Source organism: Osmerus eperlanus, chromosome 26 (assembly GCF_963692335.1).
Source record: "Osmerus eperlanus chromosome 26, fOsmEpe2.1, whole genome shotgun sequence".
NCBI classification, from domain to species: Eukaryota; Metazoa; Chordata; class Actinopteri; order Osmeriformes; family Osmeridae; genus Osmerus; species Osmerus eperlanus.
In genome coordinates, this window is record NC_085043.1 from 10,463,107 (window position 1) to 10,481,159 (window position 18,053).

Genomic DNA, 18,053 nt, shown 5'->3' on the forward strand with positions numbered 1-18,053 from the left:
GTGCCACCTACAAGAATGCTTTGTGTAAAGGAAATGTACTGTGTGTGTGCATGTGTCTTTGCAGATGGCAGGGTAAGTGAAGCGCAGTTCTGCACGATTACGATCCAACTCTGTTGCCCCACACTGCCAGTGTGGGGCACCAGTGACAGTTGTCCTCCAGCCGTGATTAAATATGAATATATTAAATAATAAATATTAAATAATATATATTCCATTAGCCCTGTAGACTACATCAACATTCAGCAACAAAGAAACACTTGCACAGATGGACAGAATGAGGAGTAAAGGCTCCTAGTCTCGAGACTAGAATTGTTCAGTCTTGTTCAACCTGGAGAGCTGCCTTCCTGTAGGTTTTTGATCCAACCCCAGTTGTAAATAACCTGATTTAACAGGTTAAGAAGGTTATTATTCGAATCCGCTGTGCCCATGCATTTTACTCACATAACAATTACATGGAAAAAAGTTGATATAGTGCGCCCTCGTGTGGCTCACGCCGTACAATCAAGATGATGTTTACGGTTACTAGGCAACCTCAAGACTGAAATAAAGTTTCCGATTTATAGCTAGCTCTAGCAACTTTCGCTACTTCGTAGCCTTACGCCTGGGGTCACCCAGCTACAAATTCGCAGAGCTAAAACGGGACGTTTTGGTCTGGGTTTGGTTTTTGATCTACTGTTACAAAGTCTAGACAACAACACGACGATGGCGGGTAAACATGAGAAGCCTACAGTGGATATCGTCCATCAAAACTCAATTCATATCGAAACCATCAAGAAAGAGCAGAGATGCCAGAAGCTGTACACACGATTTAGCATCAACCCGTTCAAGAAACGTAAGCATCTTAAAGAAAGCGTAAACATCAATCACCGTAGACTTGCATTACTGTCACCGTCAGTTCTCAAGCTGTGCATGTCATCTTGTTTCAGTCCACGTTATGACTGACAAGCCCATGTCCAAGAACACGCACGAGGAGGTGGAAGAGGACCGTGAGTAATCAGCAATGTGCCGTGTTGACGGTGTTTTTCCTGAATGCATACCGCCTCTGCCTAAATAATACATTTTTTTCTACACCAGCTGCCTTTCTGAAGGCCATTCACGATGCGTGCTTGGAACCAACCAAGAAATACCCTCAGCCCCAGACTGAGAGCCAAGAGATCGGATGGATATCCAAGCCTCTGGTATGAAGTGTGTAGTGAAAGGTCATTTAAATTCGTTAAATATACCGATTATAAAATTCCCTAAATATACTTTACTTTAGTTGATGTGCTACTGTATTCCAAGTATTTGACCGACATCTGCACTCACCTCAAAACGATCTTGTCCACGATCAGATTGCTGCAGACCGCAGTGATCGAAGGCTGAACTTTTCACGTCAGAACACGGAAATCACCAAGTACATGGATGCGGCATGGCGTCTGAAGGAGCAGACCCAGAATTTGAGCTAGATGTCATCTGACAGCTATCACACACACTTGTGCTAACTTTATTAGTTAGTCAACATAAATGGAGAAATATCAGAGAATACATGTCTATGAAGCATGTTTGATGATTAAAGGAAAGGAAAAATCAATGTTCAGAAACATTGAGGCTTGATTAGGGAACACTTTATCAAAGGAGATGCAGGTGCAAATCACGGGCACCAGGTGTAGATGTTCATGTTGCCATGTGTGATTTAAAAAAAAAATCTAGATCCATACAACACTTTCTCATTGAATATTAATCATTTTGATAAAGGGAAAGGGCATAAATGACAAAAGTTCAATATTACAAAATGTCACACCACATAAGGTCAGGCATCGGGTTAAGGAGAGAGCTGAATGCAAAATGTTTAATTCATAAAAATCTCAAATCCACTATTGAAGTTAGCCTTAAACTAGAAGAATGTTTACTGGAATCTAGTCATTAAAGTAATATGCAAAAGACAATAAAAGCAAACAAAAACATAATTATCTCTTGCTTGTCAAATTCCATGTTTGCTTATAAAACAGCACGAGAAAAAATGTCCGGAGTAATATTGAACTTGTGGTGGAATGGAGGTTTCCTCTCTGAATTTGCACTGACACTCAAAACAAATATAATGTTACAAAATGTCCACATAGCAGTCTCTGCACGGCAGTCTCTCTGGTGAACTCCCCCCCCCCCCCCCCCCCAGGCAAAAGACAAACCCTTAGTTCATAGTCACAAATTCTCCATGAGAGATGTATGCTTCTGTGAAACCTGAAGTATGCTTCCATCAATCCGGATCAGGATCAGTATGAAGCCCTGTGGCATATCCAAACCCGGTCTAGACACAGACCAAGCGGTCCACCAGACTGCACTCTAGAACCTTCTAGAATCGGACGACTAAGACCTTCCCTTCATCTTCTTTCGCACAGTCTTTCCGGGTCGTTTCTGAGGATCACAGAAGAAGCAACACGTCAAAAAAGCAGTTTCTCAGTTTCTCTGTTCTCATTTTGCAGATCACATTTCAAACCCCTCGTGAGGTAACTAAAACAGGAGAGTTCTGGTGACTTACGTTAGGTTTCTGTTTGCCTCCTTTAGCTCCTTGCCTTCCTCCCTTCCCTCCTCTCCCGTGAGCCGTCTTGGCGCGGAACCCTGACACATCGTTGTGGCTCTCCTTGGTGTTCCATTTCGCCCCACTCTTCTTTCCTCCAAAGCCAAACTTCTGGTCCTTGTGCTTCCTCTTGGAGTTAGGGTTCTTGGAGTTAGGGCTGTCGAGAAGATGTCAATTCCAGTTATAGGCCCATTCTGATCTAAATGGTATGTGTGTGTAGACGGCTTATCATAACGTGACACAAAAAGCACATGAACACATATGGACTCCTAACATGTGTGGGCTCTGACCCTTTTTTGTTGGCTGCGTTTTTAGGCGTCTGTGTGGATCCTTTGGCGTTCGCGGACCCTTTGGGCGTCTTCTGATCCCCTTCCAGGAAGTCTAGTTTGTCTGACATTCCTACGAGGGCGAGAGGGAAGAAGAAGAGTGAATGAAGATTCCAGGAGCAACGCGCTCGCTCACACTGAAGCCTCCAGGGGTCAAAGGTCGTTGACATGTTCAAACCCACCCTTCTGATATTTCTTCACAGCCGTCATCATCGCCTTCTTATCCTTCTGTCTCTTCTGGATGACCTCCACTTGCACCTGGAACGACAAAGGGTTAACGTGATGGAAGAGGAAGAGTATGGAGTTAAAAAGGTAGAGCTATGACAAGGATCAGAGCAGGACAGGAGTCTTGTCGGGAAAGCAAATCGAGAATGGACCAACCTTCTTGCCGTACTTCCTCTGTTCTCTCAGCTTCTTGGCTTTCTCTGATTTCTCCAGAATTGTCTGTTTACTGATAAGCTTCTTCCTGATCTGCAGAGAAAACAAAATGTGTATTTCATAAAACAACCATTCACTCTATAGATGCATCAGCATTAGGTTATAACTAAGACATTACATTTAGTCATTTAGACATATCTCCTATATTTTTATCAGCGTTTTCAGCACGTTTGCTCATATATTATGAGAAAGTGTGCATTACCTTCTGCATTTGTTGATCCGTCTTGGCCATCTCTGCAAAGTAGTCTTCTGGTCTTTTGGTAAATATTTTGAGTTTCTTTAGACGTGGTAGTGCTTCAAGAACAGATGCTTGAGCTTGGCGATAGCTGGATGAGAGATCAATATTAGTTACATGTTAACAGACACCAACACACATCCAAACGGATCACGGTATATTCTGTATCAACACTCACAAAAACATCTCCCTTTGGAAGTCATCATCTGGATTGATCTCTCCACTGCTCTCATTGGCCAACTTGCCCTCAGCCTTGGCAATGATGTCATCTGCGGGCAGGTTGACCAGGTCTAACCTCTCTACCCAGGGAAGGTTCTTACGGAAGTCAGCGAGGCACATTTTCAAACCCTCCTGTGCAAGCATACAATAAAGTGTTTAGAAACATTGAGGCGGTGAGGGGAAAGCAAAGCGAATTGATGTTTGCTCTCAAATCTGTTATCCTTGATTTGACACACAGTGTATGCGATACAGTACCAAGCATGCAACATCAAAAGACAACTTACATGATTGCTGACAAATTTCTTTGGTCTGTCAACCGTGATGTTCATTCCAGGTTTAAGCAGGCCTTTCGCGAACGCTTCTTGAAGCTAATAGAACATAATTCAACAAAGGTTGACTCTCTGAGCTAATTGTCCTTCTGAAACGGACTTGCTGTTTTATATTGCTAAGTTATTTATGTATAACATGTGGTAACCTAGAAGTTTGTGTTGGTTCAAATGCAGCACAGTAGGATCTAGTTGATTCTTTTAGCATAGCTAAGCTATTACCGCTTACCGCTCCATCAGACATTTCGCTGTTTTCATCATCAGATTCTTCCCCCAACTGCACGTCCTCGTCAGAAACATCCATTGTATTATCAATTATTACCATTAGAGACAAATAACTTTAGGTTATGAGATGGATTAGGCAGACTATTTGGCTAGTTGTACGCTATGCAATTGATCTCTCACACATGGTGCAAAAGCGTTTCACGTGTGGAGGTAGTGATCATTGCAAACGTTCCGCCCAGCATAATGTCCGCCACAACAACTGCAAGATTTCTAGGTTCCTATGCCGAACATACATGGCCCCTGGTTTTGCAGATTTCACACTCAAACACACAAACAATTTGCAGCAATTCAAGATAAATATTACATAAACATTATTTATCATCCACAATATTATAAAACGACTGTCGTTGCACTATGTCAGCTTTTCCATGTGTCCTTAGAGACCCGACACAAAATAAATGCTTTTCCATAGCGATAGAATGTCTAGCGTTCTTTTATCTTGCTTGTTTAGAATAATCAGAGGGGAAAAGTGTCAAGAAAGTGTTCAAGAAAAAACATAGAAACATAGAAGATGCAATGAATTAGCTAGGTTAGTTTTGTAGTCAGTTTTATTTTTTATTTTAAATCAAGGTAAGTAACATCAACCGCTGGCTACAGACAGGCAGTAGAACTAGCAAGGTTTAGGGCAAAATGCAGATCAAAGTCAAGCAGAAACTGTTTTCTAAATTGTTGTGTAGTTTCTAATGTAGCCTAGGCTACTGGACATCAATTTTCATAGCTTGAGTTTGCCACATCTTTAAGATTTAAGGCTTTGGTGGTTTCTTCTTATAATTCTTCACTGGCACTTTTCATTCCCCAGCGTTGGCGTGCTAGGAATGTAAAATGTCTGTGGTTGCCCAGTGTCACCACATGTTTGGACTACGGCCAGGAGTATTCAATAACCTGTGCTACTTTGATGATCACACTGTCATCTTTCCATCTGGAAACAACTGTGTACGGTACAATATTGATCAGAAATGTCAGAGGTTTATCCCAGGTAGGATATATCCACAATCTATCTATCTTATTTGGCCATATATGTTTACAGTAAATTGAATTAATAGACATAAACACTATTATTTAGTCAACCTTAGCTAAATTCAAGGCATTTCGTGAGAACTCAGAGATCCGTTTATTTATTCAGCATGATTCCTTGCCTCTCAGGCCTCGAGAGGAGTCAGGGCATGCACGCCCTGACCATCAGCGCCAACCGCCGTTACCTCGCGGTGTCTGAGTGCGCTGACCGCGCCACCATCACCGTGTACGACCTCCAGCACGAGCAGAACCGCAAAAGGAAGGTGCTGACAGGGGGAGACACCCCTGTGCGCGAGTTCGTTTCCATAGCGTTCTCCAGCGACTCTAAGTATCTGATTGGCCAGTCTGGGTCTCCAGACTGGACGCTGTTTTACTGGATGTGGGAGAAGCAGAAGGTCCTGGCTGTGGTAAAGACCACTAGCGCTGGGAACCCTATCAACCAGGTGTGGAGAAGATGAGAGATCACTGAAAAGCCTTTTTGAGAAATGATTCAACTGAACATTGTGAGGCCAACGTGTCCAAAACAGCAGTCTTCTAAGGGCGTGTATGTCACATCCTGTTGTGTCTCTGTTTTCCCAGGTTACTTTCAACCCTTTTGACAACACTCAGATCTGCGTGACAGGAAGTGGCGTCTTCAGACTGCTCCGCTACGCAGAGGGGGCGCTGAAGCCGTCCACCTCCCAGAAGCTGGAGTCCTGCAACTTCCTGTCCCACGCGTGGATGTCTGACGAGCGGGTCATCGCCGGCACGGACACCGGCCGTCTCATGGTGTTCGAGTCCGGGGACCTGCGCGGCGAGATGAGCGTGATCTCCAAGACCTCAACCTCACGCGAGCACAAAAGGTGAGCAGAGGAAGAGGGGGAAAAAAGAAATCCTCGCTTTTCGTAAGCAGAGCGTCAGTCAGGTCCACTAGCAGGTGAAGCCGTATAGCGTCAAACCTTTCAACGTTCACATTTATAAGTGTGTCGTGATGTTTATTTATTTGTTGACAGTGCCGCGGGCGCACGTGATGACAAGGCCCAACCTCAGTTGCCGCGAGTCACCGCGATCACGGCGTACTCCAAAGGCTTTGCCTGCTCCGCTGGTCCTGGGACCGTGTGGATGTTTGAGAAAACCGAAGACAAGGACAACTACAAGAAGACCAGACAGATCAAGGTGACATCATCTGCTTTCCACCCGTGTCTGAAACCAGAATGAGAAACCCTATCTGATCCTTCACCAGCTGGTTCCAACGCCTCTAAACATGGTGTGTATGTATTGGTGTGTGTGTGTGTGTGACCCAGATCCCTCCAGACCCGTGCAGCCAGGAGCCCAGCCAGGCCCAGCAGCAGCAGATCGTGTCTCTGGTGATCAGCCCCTCGGAGGAGGTGGTGGTGACCAGCACCGACCAGGGACAGCTCTACAGCATCACCCTGTCCTCCACTGAGACCAACAAGGTCACTGCAACACACACCCTGCTGTTTACATAGGACAAGCACAATCACAATCAGGCTTATTTCCAAGTGAGTTACACAGACAAGGAAATTGGCCAAAAATCTGAGCGCTTCCCGTGATTTACCTCTTTAAGGTATTGTACAGAAAGAAAGACAGAAAAAGTACTTAGTACATCAGATTACAAAGTATTTAGTTAGACCCCTGTGAACAGCCACCTCTGGACGTAAATCGTTTTTAAGATCCATATTATTTTTAGTCAAAGTGAATCAAGTGTAGGTAGGGGTGTTGTTAATGCTCCGCATACTGACTTTGTCGTGTGTGTGTGTGTGCTTCTCTAGGTGGAGCATACCCACTTTGAGTTTCTGTCCAACTCCTTCCACTCGGGTGCCATTACTGGCCTGTCCATCTGCGTCCGTAAGCCCATCATTGCCACCTGCTCCCTCGACCAATCAGTACGCATCTGGAACTTCGAGACAAAGTAAAAACTAGTTTCACAGTCGTTACTTAAACTGACAGTAAATCTTCTCTTCTGAAATGTGACACGGCCATCGAAAGAAAACGTCACAGGTTGGCTTGATTTTTATTTGACAAGTGTCTGGTTTTAGATGGGTGCGTCTGTGATTGTCTTCCTCCCAGCACCTTGGAGCTGTATAAGGAGTTCCAGGAGGAGGCGTACAGCATCGCGCTGCACCCCTCCGGCCTGTTCCTCCTGGTGGGCTTCTCAGACAAACTGCGTCTGATGAACTTACTCATCGACGACATCCGCACCTTTAAAGAGTTTAACGTCAGGGGCTGTCGAGAGGTCTGACTCACACACCACTCCAGCAGGCTGCCAGCAACACTGAGGCTTTTAATCATATTTTTATGTAACATTTATAAATATGAACACCGTAGAGACTGGGTGACCGCTAATGGAGTCGCTGATTTCTCGGTGTTCCTTCCTCTGCTCAGTGTGTTTTCAGTCATGGGGGACACCTTTTCGCTGCGGCCAACTGCAACATCATCCATATCTACTCCACCACCACAACTGAGAACATCCTGAATCTCAAGGGCCACAGCGGGAAGGTTAGAACATGAGGTTCTGTTCGGTTTGAATCACCATCATCGCCATTGGTGAACCTTCTAGAACGCTGAGCGGATTTTCTCTGCTCTGTTTCTCTGTGATGCAGGTGCGCTGTGTTGCCTGGAGTGTTGACGACAGCCGTCTGGTGTCGTGTGGGATGGAAGGGGCGGTGTACGAGTGGAACACTCTGACCGGCATGAGAGAGGCAGAGTGCGTCCTCAAGTCCTGCAGCTACACCGGCGTGACCTTGTCCCCCGACGCCAAGTCTGTCTTTGCCGTGGGGGGGGATGGTACGCTGAAAGAGATACAGGATTGTCAAGTAAGACCGATAAATCTCCCATGATACTTAGCGGCCCTGTCAAAGATGAGTAGCGACAGTCCTGATAAATGTTGGTCTCTCAATAGGGAGTTTAAACGTTAATAATTTAGTGGGATATCAACTCACATGTTTCATGAGCTATTCTCTTCTGTCTTTTCATGTAGGGATCGTCCCTCGAGGACCTGCTGATATTTCTGATAGAATATTGATGATTTCCAATTTATCAAGTTTAAATCATTTATTTTTAATGGTGTCAGTTTTTCTCGCTGTGGGTAATTTTCAAAGTGAGAAAGAGCATTTCCATATCCATCACAATCACTCGAGACTGAACAGTCCATTAACTTCACATTCAGCCGTCAGTTCCGTTCACGGAATGACATGTCAGTTTTGACAGCCGATGAAAGTCTCGATTCAGTTAGTCGGTTGGACTTAAACAGGAGCTATTTTTGGCTGCTGGGATTCAGACCCCAAACAAACATAAACATCTCAATTGTGAGAGCTTCCAGCAAATCCTTAACACCACAGTGGTTTTGCCATATGCCTCTTCATCATCATTGAAAGCGAAATGCAAACAAAGTTTTCCTGGCAGAATGAGAGTCCTCATGCTCTGAAAATCAAACATCAGGCGTACAGCTCTTGTTTACATGCAAACAATTAAAACCCAGGACCTGGTGTGACATCATCTTACCTTATTCTCTCTCTCTCTTCCTTCGTCCTTCGCTCTCTCTCTTCCTCTCCTTCCCCTCCAGATCCTACGGGAGGTTTCTACTGATGAGGTGGTGTACACCACCATCGCTCTCTCCCGTTCAGGACGCACCCTGTTCGTCGGCACCTCCCTGGGCACCGTCCGAGCCATCAAATACCCCCTCTTGGCCCACAAGGACTGGATCGAGTACCAGGCCCACGCCTCCCCTGTCGCCAAGGTCTGGTTCTGAGCGAGTGAATGGCTGAATGCAGCCACACAACGCGAAACCCATTTGCTTTTATGCTGTCGTTACAGGCCTGTAGAACCATGCATAGGCCATGGTTTACGCTTGTTTAACTCTATGGATGACAGGTGATGAGGGGGTAGGTGTGGCTCAGTGGTGGAGCGTTTGACAGTAGATCAAGAGGTCACAGGTTCAAATCCCCCCCACATACTGCTGAATGATTCTGATTATTATCGTTGTTATGACGACGATGGAGTTGTGACGCCTGCGTCCTGCCTCCAGATGGCGATCACGTTCGATGACCAGTACCTGCTGACGGTGTCTGAGGACAGATGCCTGGTCATCTGGAAGATCATCGATAAGGAGGGCCGAGGCCTCAAGAGAGACAAGCAGGTCTTGTACGCTGAAGAGATCCTCATCACCAAGTGTGATCTGGAGGAGAAGGTAAACCTCTCCGTGGTTCTCGATCACGCCTCTGGTGACCTGCATGACACAGCACACACAAGCTAGCAGTCACACACAAGCTAGCAGTCACACACAGCTATCCCTGCCTTCTTCTCCACCTACATCTCTCTCTCCTCTTGTTCCCTCTCTCTTCTCTCTCTCCTCTTGTTCCCTCTCTCTTCTCTCTCTCCTCTTGTTCCCTCTCTCTTCTCTCTCTCCTCTTGTTCCCTCTCTCTTCTCTCTCTCCTCTCGTTCCCTCTCTCTTCTCTCTCTCCTCTCGTTCCCTCTCTCTTCTCTCTCTCCTCTCGTTCCCTCTCTCTTCTCTCTCTCCTCCACCCCAGAACCAGAACATGCTGGAGCTGAAGACTCGTGTGGAGGAGCTGAAGATGGAGAACGAGTACCAGCTGCGTCTGAAGGACATGAACAACAACGAGAAGCTGAAGGAGCTGAACGATTCCTTCATCCACCAGACAGAGTCCATGAAGACTCAGATCCAGGTCGGGCTTCACTCAACATAAGAATCCTCACTATAAGGCATCGCCATATGTGGAAATAACATACGTGGACACACAAACTTGTCATGGAGTCTGGTTTAGTTGGCAGTGCAGAGATACAGGCAGGCTGTGGGCCAATGTTGTTGTGGGTGTAGGTGATTTGAAAGGCTACAAATGGTTTTTGTACGGAGTATTCACAGTATGTGTGTGAAGACGGGACATGCCTACACCACCTTTATTGTGTTCAGCCCATCTCACTGCCACAAAGTAGATTCACTTTCACAGGGCGCTCTCCCCTCATCGAATTCCCTGAGTGGACTTTCCTCTCCAAGTTAGACCTGATAAGAGTTACCTCCGGATCAATAAATGGAAATCAGATCTGAAAGTGTCTGACACGGAAGGTGACCACTGGAATGCAAATCTTCTACTCTCTTTCACTCGTACTTCACCCCCATCCCTCTCTCTCCCCCCTCTCTCTCCCCCCTCTCTCCCTCCCCCTTCCCCCTCTCCTTCCCCCCTCTCTCTCCCTCCCCCCTCCCTCTCTCCCCCCTCTCCCCCCCCTCCCCCCCTCTCCCCCCCCTCTCTCTTTCCCCCCCATCTCTCTCTCCCCCCTCTCTCTCTGCTGGAGCAGGTTCTGAGGACAGAGAACAACAATATGGAAGTTGCTCACCAGCAGTACACATCAGAGATGCTGGACAAACATTCCAAGGAGCTGCAGGACTTAGGTAAAATCTCCCTCTCTCCATCTCTCTCTCTCTCTTTCTCTCTCTCTCTCTATTCCATCTTCACTCCATCCTTATCAAACAGCCCTCAGGGGAGTCCCCGCAAGACCAATCCACGGTGGTTCTTGTTTCTCGATTTCTACGTTTGTCTTTTTTCCTGGGGTTCCCCAGAGGCAGCCAACAGTCAGAAGCTGATGCAGGAGTATCAGAAGTACCAGGAGCTGCAGGTGGAGTCTCAGAGCATGCAGGTGGACTTCCAGGAGCAGCTGCAGAACATGGAGAACTGCAAACTGCAGGCCCTGGAGGAGCTGACCTTCCATTACGAGGGCAAGATGCAGGAGAAGGCGCTGCTGCTGGAACAGGTAGGAGGACGGCCGGGGGGGCAGGGCCCTGGCCCGCGGGGTGTGTTATAGTCTGGCATTTAGTGGCACCTTCCTCGCCTCTCTCTTCTCTTACCCCCCCCCCCCCCCCCTCCCTCCACCTCTCCCTCCCTCCACCTCTCCCCCCCTCCCTCCACCTCTCCCTCCACCTCTCCCCCCTCCCTCCACCTCTCCCTCCACCTCTCCCTCCACCTCTCCCTCCACCTCTCCCCCCTCCCTCCACCTCTCCCTCCACCTCTCCCTCCACCTCTCCCCCCTCCCTCCACCTCTCCCTCCACCTCTCCCTCCCTCCACCTCTCCCTCCACCTCTCCCTCCCTCCACCTCTCCCCCCCTCCCTCCACCTCTCCCTCCACCTCTCCCTCCACCTCTCCCCCCTCCCTCCACCTCTCCCTCCACCTCTCCCTCCCTCCACCTCTCCCCCCCTCCCTCCACCTCTCCCTCCACCTCTCTCTCCACTTCTCCCTCTCTCCACCTCTCCCCCCTCCCTCCACCTCTCCCTCCACCTCTCCCTCCACCTCTCCCTCCCTCCACCTCTCCCTCCACCTCCCCCCCCCCTCCCTCCACCTCTCCCTCCACCTCTCCCTCCACTTCTCCCTCTCTCCACCTCTCCCCCCTCCCTCCACCTCTCCCTCCACCTCTCCCTCCCCCCCTCCCTCCACCTCTCCCTCCCCCCCCTTCCTCCACCTCTCCCCCCCTCCCTCCACCTCTCCCTCCACTTCTCCCTCTCTCCATCTCTCCCCCCTCCCTCCACCTCTCCCTCCCCCCCCTCCCTCCACCTCTCCCTTCCTCCCTCCCCTGCTGTGACACTGATTGGAAGCGAAGAGACAAATTAATCCAGGAGCTGCAGGTTCTCGTGGAGGACGTCCGGGGAATCGCTCAGGAAAAGCTCCGTCGCCCACCATCAGGGCTGACGGCGGCATGAGGCGCGTGTGAGCGGCGGCCACGGTCGACCGGGGGGGCCTGCATAATCACCTTATTAAATCCCTGTGAATGTGATGTCATTAACAGTGGATGGGAGAGGAAGGCCGTGCATGCAGAGTGGTGCCAGCTCAACCGCCAGGGACACCCCAGGAGAACGGGCAGAGGGGAGGGGGGGGGGGCGTGGAAGGGGCAGGAACAACATAACAATAGGATTATCGACTGTTCATAAAAACAGTCCTTGGATGTCTCTCTGACCTTTTATGGACGAGGAGAGCTCCCGTCGTCTGGGTTTATGGACGAGGCCTGGCCGAGGAAGCTAATATGGACACTGATGAATGCTCGGGCTCTCTCTTTTACCTTCACATCCCGCCGGTTTACAAAATTCCCACCCAACTGACCTATCTCTCTCTCTCCTCTCGCTCTCTCTCACCTCCCCTTTCTCTCCCCCTCTCAGTCTCAGGAGGAGTGTCGTACGCAGGTGTGTGAGTTTGAGGAGTCCAGGAAGCAGATCGAGGAGGATGGGGACAGGGAGATCCAGGACATGCGCGTCCGCTACGAGCGCTGGCTGAAGGACGAGAGGGACGACAACCTCCGCATGAAGGGGGAGAACGGCATCCTGAGGAAGAAGGTAGAGGGATGTGACACGCCCGCTGACGGGTCGTTTCCTGTCGGGAACCTTCTGGGAAAGATTTTTAGGATGATTTATCCCTTCAGCCACCTCTCCCCAGTATCCCGCCTCTTTCCCTTCCTCCTACCTGTCTCTCGTTCCATCCTCCATCAAACACACCCCATCTCAAGGAGCCCAAGTTCTCATCAACACCCTCCAACCATCCCACACACACACCCACCCACACTCACACACTCACACACACTCACTCACACACACCCACACACACACACCCACACTCACTCACACACACACACACCCATACACTCACACACACACACACCCACACTCACACACACACCCTCACACCCACAGTCAGCACTTCCACGGTGCTACGGTAGATCATGATTACAGCCCATCAGACGAGGCATACGGCAGGTTTACCGGGAGCAAGCCCGTCCATCTGGTCACACCTCAGCCTCGATACACAGTGCATCCCCGCTCAATAGGCCATGGATCGCTGTAATTTAGAGGGATGATATTCATTCAGATTCCTGTGGAAACTCACCGGATCTCGATGCTGTGTGCTACGTTGGCTCCCTGCGTTGTGCCTTTATTGAATTTCTGTTCTAGGAGCCGATTTTTACATTCACTACATGTGTTAGGGCCGGTGTTACTACCCGATCGGATATCGAATGTGGTCCTGTTATGGGAAGCCATGCAGTATACTAAAGGCATTATGTTGTAAGTGACAAAATGAGTTATGGCATTGACTGATGACATTTTGGTCTCTCGTTGCCTCGCTTCCTCTCTGCTGGCTGCTGTAATCTCCACACTCCCACACCCTGACCCTCTTCTCCACACCTTCCTCGCTCCCTCTCTCCCTCCCTCTCTCTCTCCTTATCTCTGTTTCTCCTTCCCTGTCTTCCTCTTTCTCTCTCTCCCTCTCTCTCTGTGTTCCTCTCTCTCTCCCTCTCTCTCCGTGTTCCTCTCTCTCTCTCCCTCTCTGTGTTCCTCTCTCTCCCTCTCTGTGTTCCTCTCTCCCTCTCTCTCTGTGTTCCTCCCTCTCTCTCTCCCTCTCTCTGTTTCTCTCTCTTTCCCTTTGTTCGTCATTTTATCTCTCTGTTCTTCTTTCTTCCTGCCCTCCTCTCCTCCCTCCTCCCCTCTTCTCCCCCTTTCCTTCTCTTCCTTCCACCTCCTCTCCTCCCCCTCTCCTCCTCCCCCTCTCCTCCCTTCTCCTCTCCTCCCCCTCTCCTGTTCCTCCTCTCCTCCCCCTCTCCTCCTCTTTCCCTTCCTCCTCTCCTCCCCCTCTCCTCCTCTTTCCCTTCCTCCTCTCCTCCCCCTCTCCTCCTCTTTCCCTACCTCCCTCCTCTCCTCTCCTCCACCTCACCTCTCTTCTCCTCTCTGTAGTTCAGCAGTCTGCAGAAGGACATTGATGAGAGGAACGTGAACATAGAGAAGATGAGGCTGGAGCTGGAGAAGCTGCAGGGCATCATCAAGGTTCTGGAGAAGGATGTCCTGGCCCTGAAGAAGGAGATCCGGGAGAGAGACGAGACCATCCAGGACAAGGTGTGTGTGTGTGTCTGTCTGTGTGTGTGTGTGTGTCTGTGTGTGTGTCGGCTAGAACAACCTGAAACGACACAAAAACAATTTCAACTTTAAACATTTGAACAGGAAGAAGTCCGACCTCAGTATCTCCGCTTTGGCTTTATATAGAAACACTTTTCAGCCCTCTGGAGTGCCTAGCACGACAGCAGGTGCCTGCTGTCCCCGCGCTGGCCCTGAGAGAGGGGGCGCTGTAATGAATAGTCACAGTACCAGCTTGTGGTATCAGCCTCAGACACCTACTCCACCTCCCCCTCACTCATACATATTCCCTCATCCTCTCTCTTCCTACCCCTCTTTCTCTCTCTCCCTCTGTCTCTCATCCTCTCTCTCCCTCTGTCTCTTTCTCTCTCCCTCTCTTACATAAAGTTACCGTAATGGCAGACCCTCCTTCTGCATATTTATATCTCTGTGTTGTTATCAGAGGATTGCTGCTGTGTTGTTTTGAGTTTCAAGTGTCAAATCTGTTAGATCCATAATGTGGAAACGCTCTCATCAACAAAGCAGCTTTGGGTGATGGATGAGACGGAATTTGCATCCCATGCACAATCTTTTTCTGCGGCGCGGACCCTAATTGATAGTTGTCTTTAATGTGCAAATGTCACACATACAATCCGGGAAAAGATTAGCTCCAGAACTAAGGAGGGATTTTCCAAAAGCTAATTGGAAGAACAAAAAAGTTGATTCGACGATGTGTTCTACATGAGAAGGAGGGCAGCAGTTAAAATGTGAATCGTCTAGTTCATGAATACAGATTTGCTGGGGGGGGGGGAGGGGGAGGGGGGAGGGGGAGGGGCAGGGGGGGAGCACAACATCTGCCGCCAAGATGGTTTGTTGTCAGATTAGTTTTCGTGGTCTCTAATGATAATTCATCTGAACATTAGAGGAATCGCCTGAAGTTAAGTTCAACATTAGATTTGGCTCTCCATATCTTTATTGTCCGACATTAAGTGACATTTCTATACAGCTTCAATGAATATCATATAATATAAAGCCTTGGTTGCATGAAAGAACCATTAAACTTTATTGAACTTTAGAGAAGTACTGAAAGCAGACCTCAGGTTAGAAATTGTTAATTACATGGATTATAAAACAACATATGGTACCCTGTAACATAACTACACTGCATAACCAAGTCAAATTCCATGAGTCATTACCTGAACTTAAGATGGAGGAGATTTAGTACAAACACATACCAAACACGTTGAAAACCGAGGCCTTTCTTCTTGTGCAGGAAAAAAGCATCTACGAGCTGAAGAAGAAAAACCAGGAACTGGAGAAGTTCAAGTTTGTTCTGGACTACAAGATCAAGGAGCTGAAGGGCCAGATTGAACCCAGAGAGAACGACATCAGAGAAATGAAGGATCAGATCCTAGAGGTGACAAACTGACCTTTGACCCCACGGTGAACTCTTACGAGCGTCAGAGGGCAGTAAAACGCCTCTACAGGCATTGCTGTCTCAGGCTCAAACACTTTTCCAGGGAGAAAATAGATGTTTTATAGATCCTCAGCCAAAAGTCCCAATTACTCAGCAGCAACAATAGGAAAATCCATTGTGACTAAAAGAAGTCACTGTATCAGTTTTACTTTCCTGAACTCTCAAATAGAAAAAGTTTCTGTTCATCCCCTTGTCAGCAAATGCTGCTTTGTACCTGTAAGTGCCGACTGAGGGTCCTGTTCATTTAAATGGAAATGAGTGGTTGGTATAGATTGAGGAGGATCAGGTCCTAGATTACGGACGGAGCGGTCTGTGCGGTGGAGGAGGTTTGGGGATCAATATTCTGGAGTTTTTTCCTTCTGCAGATGGAAGAAGAACTCAGCTCCTTCCACAAGAAGAACAACAAGCAGGAACTGGACATCACCGAACTCAAGCTCAAGCTGACCGCCACCGACAAGGAGGTGCACAAGGAGATGCAGAAGGTGTGTTGACAGTGTGTGTGTGTGTGTGTGTGTGTGTGTGTGTGTGTGTGTGTGTGTGTGTGTGTGTGTGTGTGTGTGTGTGTGTGTGTGTGTGTGTGTGTGTGTGTGTGTGGACGGTACATGCGTGTTCACATTCAAACCACAACGTAACCCAACTCCAGGACCGCAAACATAACACGTCTAAAACCGTGCTGAATCTTTTCTCGCCCCTCTCCCACCCTCCCCCCTCTCCCACCCTCTCCCACCCTCTCCCACCCTCTCCCACCCTCTCCCACCCTCTCCCACCCTCCCCCCTCTCTCACCCTCGCCCCTCTCCCACCCTCTCCCACCCTCTCCCACCCTCTCCCACCCTCTCCCACCCTCTCCCACCCTCCCCCCTCTCTCACCCTCGCCCCTCTCCCACCCTCTCCCACCCTCTCCCACCCTCTCCCACCCTCCCCCCTCCCGTCCCCAGGTGAGGGACAGGGAGGCCTTCGTGCACAGGTTCAAGACCGACCTCCACAAATGCGTGGGCCACATCCAGGATCCCAAGGCCCTGAAGAAAAGCATCAAGGGCCTGTATGAGTTCTACGTCCACAAGTTTGACGAGGTGAGAAAAAAACTCAAACCGCCGCTATGTAAGAGTTTGGTGAGCCGGCACGGTGAGCCGGCACGGTGAGCCGGCACGGTGAGCCGGCACGGTGAGCCGGCACGGTGAGCCGGCACGGTGAGCCGGCACGGTGCCTTTCCAACTGCCGCTTCCAACGCCTCCCAGATGATCCTGGATAAGTGTGTGTGTGAGGGAGGGTGTGTCGGCCAGCCGGGGCAGCGAGGTTCATTCTCCCCCTCCTCCAGGTGGACATGGTCGGGGTGGAGGGAGAGGTGGAGAGGGAGCATGCCCGCCACCGGGAGCACCTGGAGAGGAACGTGGCCACTCTGAAGAGGAAGATGGCCGACGATGCCCGAGTCCACGGTGCCGACAACGTCAAGATCATGCAGGTGACCGAATCACTAAAAACAAGGCAGTTGCATCAGTGGATGAAGCAAGTAGGCAGGTAGCCAGGCTGGGTGGGTTCATTGATTGGATGATTGATTGATTGGCTGCGCAGGAGAACGTGATGTTGATCAGTGACATCAACAGCTTGAGGGTGGAGCTGTGCAGGCTTCGCTCTCAGGTCCACAACTACGAGAGTCTGCTGGGCCACAACAGGAAGAGCAAGGACCAGGCCACCTCCAGCCTCAAAGGTGACCCCTCTTGCTTACTTCCTGGTTAACTTCCTGGTTTACTTCCTGGTTAACTTCCTAGTTTACTTCCTGGTTTACTTCCTGGTATACTTCCTGGTTTCCAGCCATGACCTCTCTGCTCGAGCACAGAGCGAGGCAGTTTGGAGACCCTTGTTTGTTTGTTGTAATCTTTATTTTTTGTTGCAAAGATCATTCACATTTCTTGCCACTGGGTGTCACTGTTGAAGGAGACTGGGTCGCAGGCGTTGTGTGGAGGGTCAGATTTCAGGTAACTGTGTCATTGGGTGTCCCCAGCCCTCCTGTCGCCCAGGGTCAACCCCATCACCATGGTGACCCGACTGCAGCCAGAGGAGGAAGGGGAGCGCATCGTTCAGTTCCAGCGCCTGGAGATCGTCAGGCTGAGGAGGAGATCCAGGTGTTGATGAGGACGCAGCCGTTCAGACCACCCTCCGATGCTAAACTCCCTTCCCTGGACACCAGCATATAAACCAGGACCCTGCACTACACTACACTGACGATAAAAACACATATTATTCAACACACCTCAGCAGTAAATATTTAATTCATTTACATAACCTGACTTGTCACGTTTA

At 49.2% G+C, this 18,053-nt stretch overlaps 3 protein-coding genes across 4 annotated transcripts; 2 read left to right on the plus strand and 1 right to left on the minus strand.

The window, feature by feature from the left end:
• Positions 1-497: 497 nt before the first annotated feature.
• cfap144 (cilia and flagella associated protein 144) lies at positions 498-1,671 on the plus strand. The gene is made up of 4 exons (XM_062452771.1): positions 498-832; positions 927-986; positions 1,075-1,178; positions 1,332-1,671. Exons 1-4 carry the CDS (start codon positions 703-705, stop codon positions 1,443-1,445), a joined length of 408 nt encoding a protein of 135 aa, XP_062308755.1. The 5' UTR covers positions 498-702; the 3' UTR covers positions 1,446-1,671.
• A 130-nt stretch (positions 1,672-1,801) lies between these two features.
• On the minus strand, positions 1,802-4,570 carry ebna1bp2 (EBNA1 binding protein 2). Its single transcript, XM_062452770.1, has 9 exons — positions 4,328-4,570; positions 4,057-4,140; positions 3,732-3,904; positions 3,521-3,644; positions 3,262-3,351; positions 3,063-3,138; positions 2,845-2,953; positions 2,516-2,711; positions 1,802-2,391 (listed from the first exon to the last, which is right to left on the minus strand). Exons 1-9 carry the CDS (start codon positions 4,421-4,423, stop codon positions 2,344-2,346), a joined length of 996 nt encoding a protein of 331 aa, XP_062308754.1. The 5' UTR covers positions 4,424-4,570; the 3' UTR covers positions 1,802-2,343.
• Positions 4,571-4,863: 293 nt separating this feature from the next.
• On the plus strand, positions 4,864-18,052 carry LOC134012825 (cilia- and flagella-associated protein 57-like). Of its 2 annotated transcripts, XM_062452444.1 has the most exons (23): positions 4,864-4,953; positions 5,183-5,359; positions 5,527-5,840; positions 5,977-6,239; positions 6,390-6,552; positions 6,681-6,833; positions 7,170-7,309; positions 7,468-7,633; positions 7,783-7,896; positions 8,001-8,213; positions 8,963-9,136; positions 9,425-9,586; positions 9,928-10,083; positions 10,712-10,805; positions 10,974-11,164; positions 12,559-12,732; positions 14,122-14,280; positions 15,551-15,694; positions 16,120-16,236; positions 16,691-16,825; positions 17,071-17,214; positions 17,325-17,460; positions 17,755-18,052. In XM_062452444.1, exons 2-23 carry the CDS (start codon positions 5,206-5,208, stop codon positions 17,880-17,882), a joined length of 3,594 nt encoding a protein of 1,197 aa, XP_062308428.1. In that variant the 5' UTR covers positions 4,864-4,953; positions 5,183-5,205; the 3' UTR covers positions 17,883-18,052. The 2 variants fall into 2 exon arrangements, with proteins under 2 accessions (XP_062308428.1, XP_062308429.1); XM_062452445.1 differs by lacking the exon at positions 4,864-4,953 and having other exon boundaries at positions 5,180-5,359.
• The last annotated feature ends 1 nt before the right edge of the window (position 18,053 follows it).

What these genes read in the sequence shown, in the direction of transcription:
- LOC134012825 (XM_062452444.1), top strand. Translation starts at nt 5,206, where the DNA reads ATGTCTGTGGTTGCCCAGTGTCACCACATGTTTGGACTACGGCCAGGA. An exon ending in ACGAGACCATCCAGGACAAG is followed by an intron (nt 14,281 to 15,550) that starts GTGTGTGTGTGT and finishes CTTCTTGTGCAG; the next exon opens with GAAAAAAGCATCTACGAGCT. An exon ending in TGCACAAGGAGATGCAGAAG is followed by an intron (nt 16,237 to 16,690) that starts GTGTGTTGACAG and finishes TCCCGTCCCCAG; the next exon opens with GTGAGGGACAGGGAGGCCTT.
- cfap144 (XM_062452771.1), top strand. Translation starts at nt 703, where the DNA reads ATGGCGGGTAAACATGAGAAGCCTACAGTGGATATCGTCCATCAAAAC. An exon ending in CGAGGAGGTGGAAGAGGACC is followed by an intron (nt 987 to 1,074) that starts GTGAGTAATCAG and finishes TTTCTACACCAG; the next exon opens with CTGCCTTTCTGAAGGCCATT. An exon ending in GATGGATATCCAAGCCTCTG is followed by an intron (nt 1,179 to 1,331) that starts GTATGAAGTGTG and finishes GTCCACGATCAG; the next exon opens with ATTGCTGCAGACCGCAGTGA.
- ebna1bp2 (XM_062452770.1), bottom strand. Translation starts at nt 4,423, where the DNA reads ATGGTAATAATTGATAATACAATGGATGTTTCTGACGAGGACGTGCAG. An exon ending in GCGAAATGTCTGATGGAGCG is followed by an intron (nt 4,141 to 4,327) that starts GTAAGCGGTAAT and finishes ATGTTCTATTAG; the next exon opens with CTTCAAGAAGCGTTCGCGAA. An exon ending in AGAGGAAGTACGGCAAGAAG is followed by an intron (nt 3,139 to 3,261) that starts GTTGGTCCATTC and finishes TTGTCGTTCCAG; the next exon opens with GTGCAAGTGGAGGTCATCCA.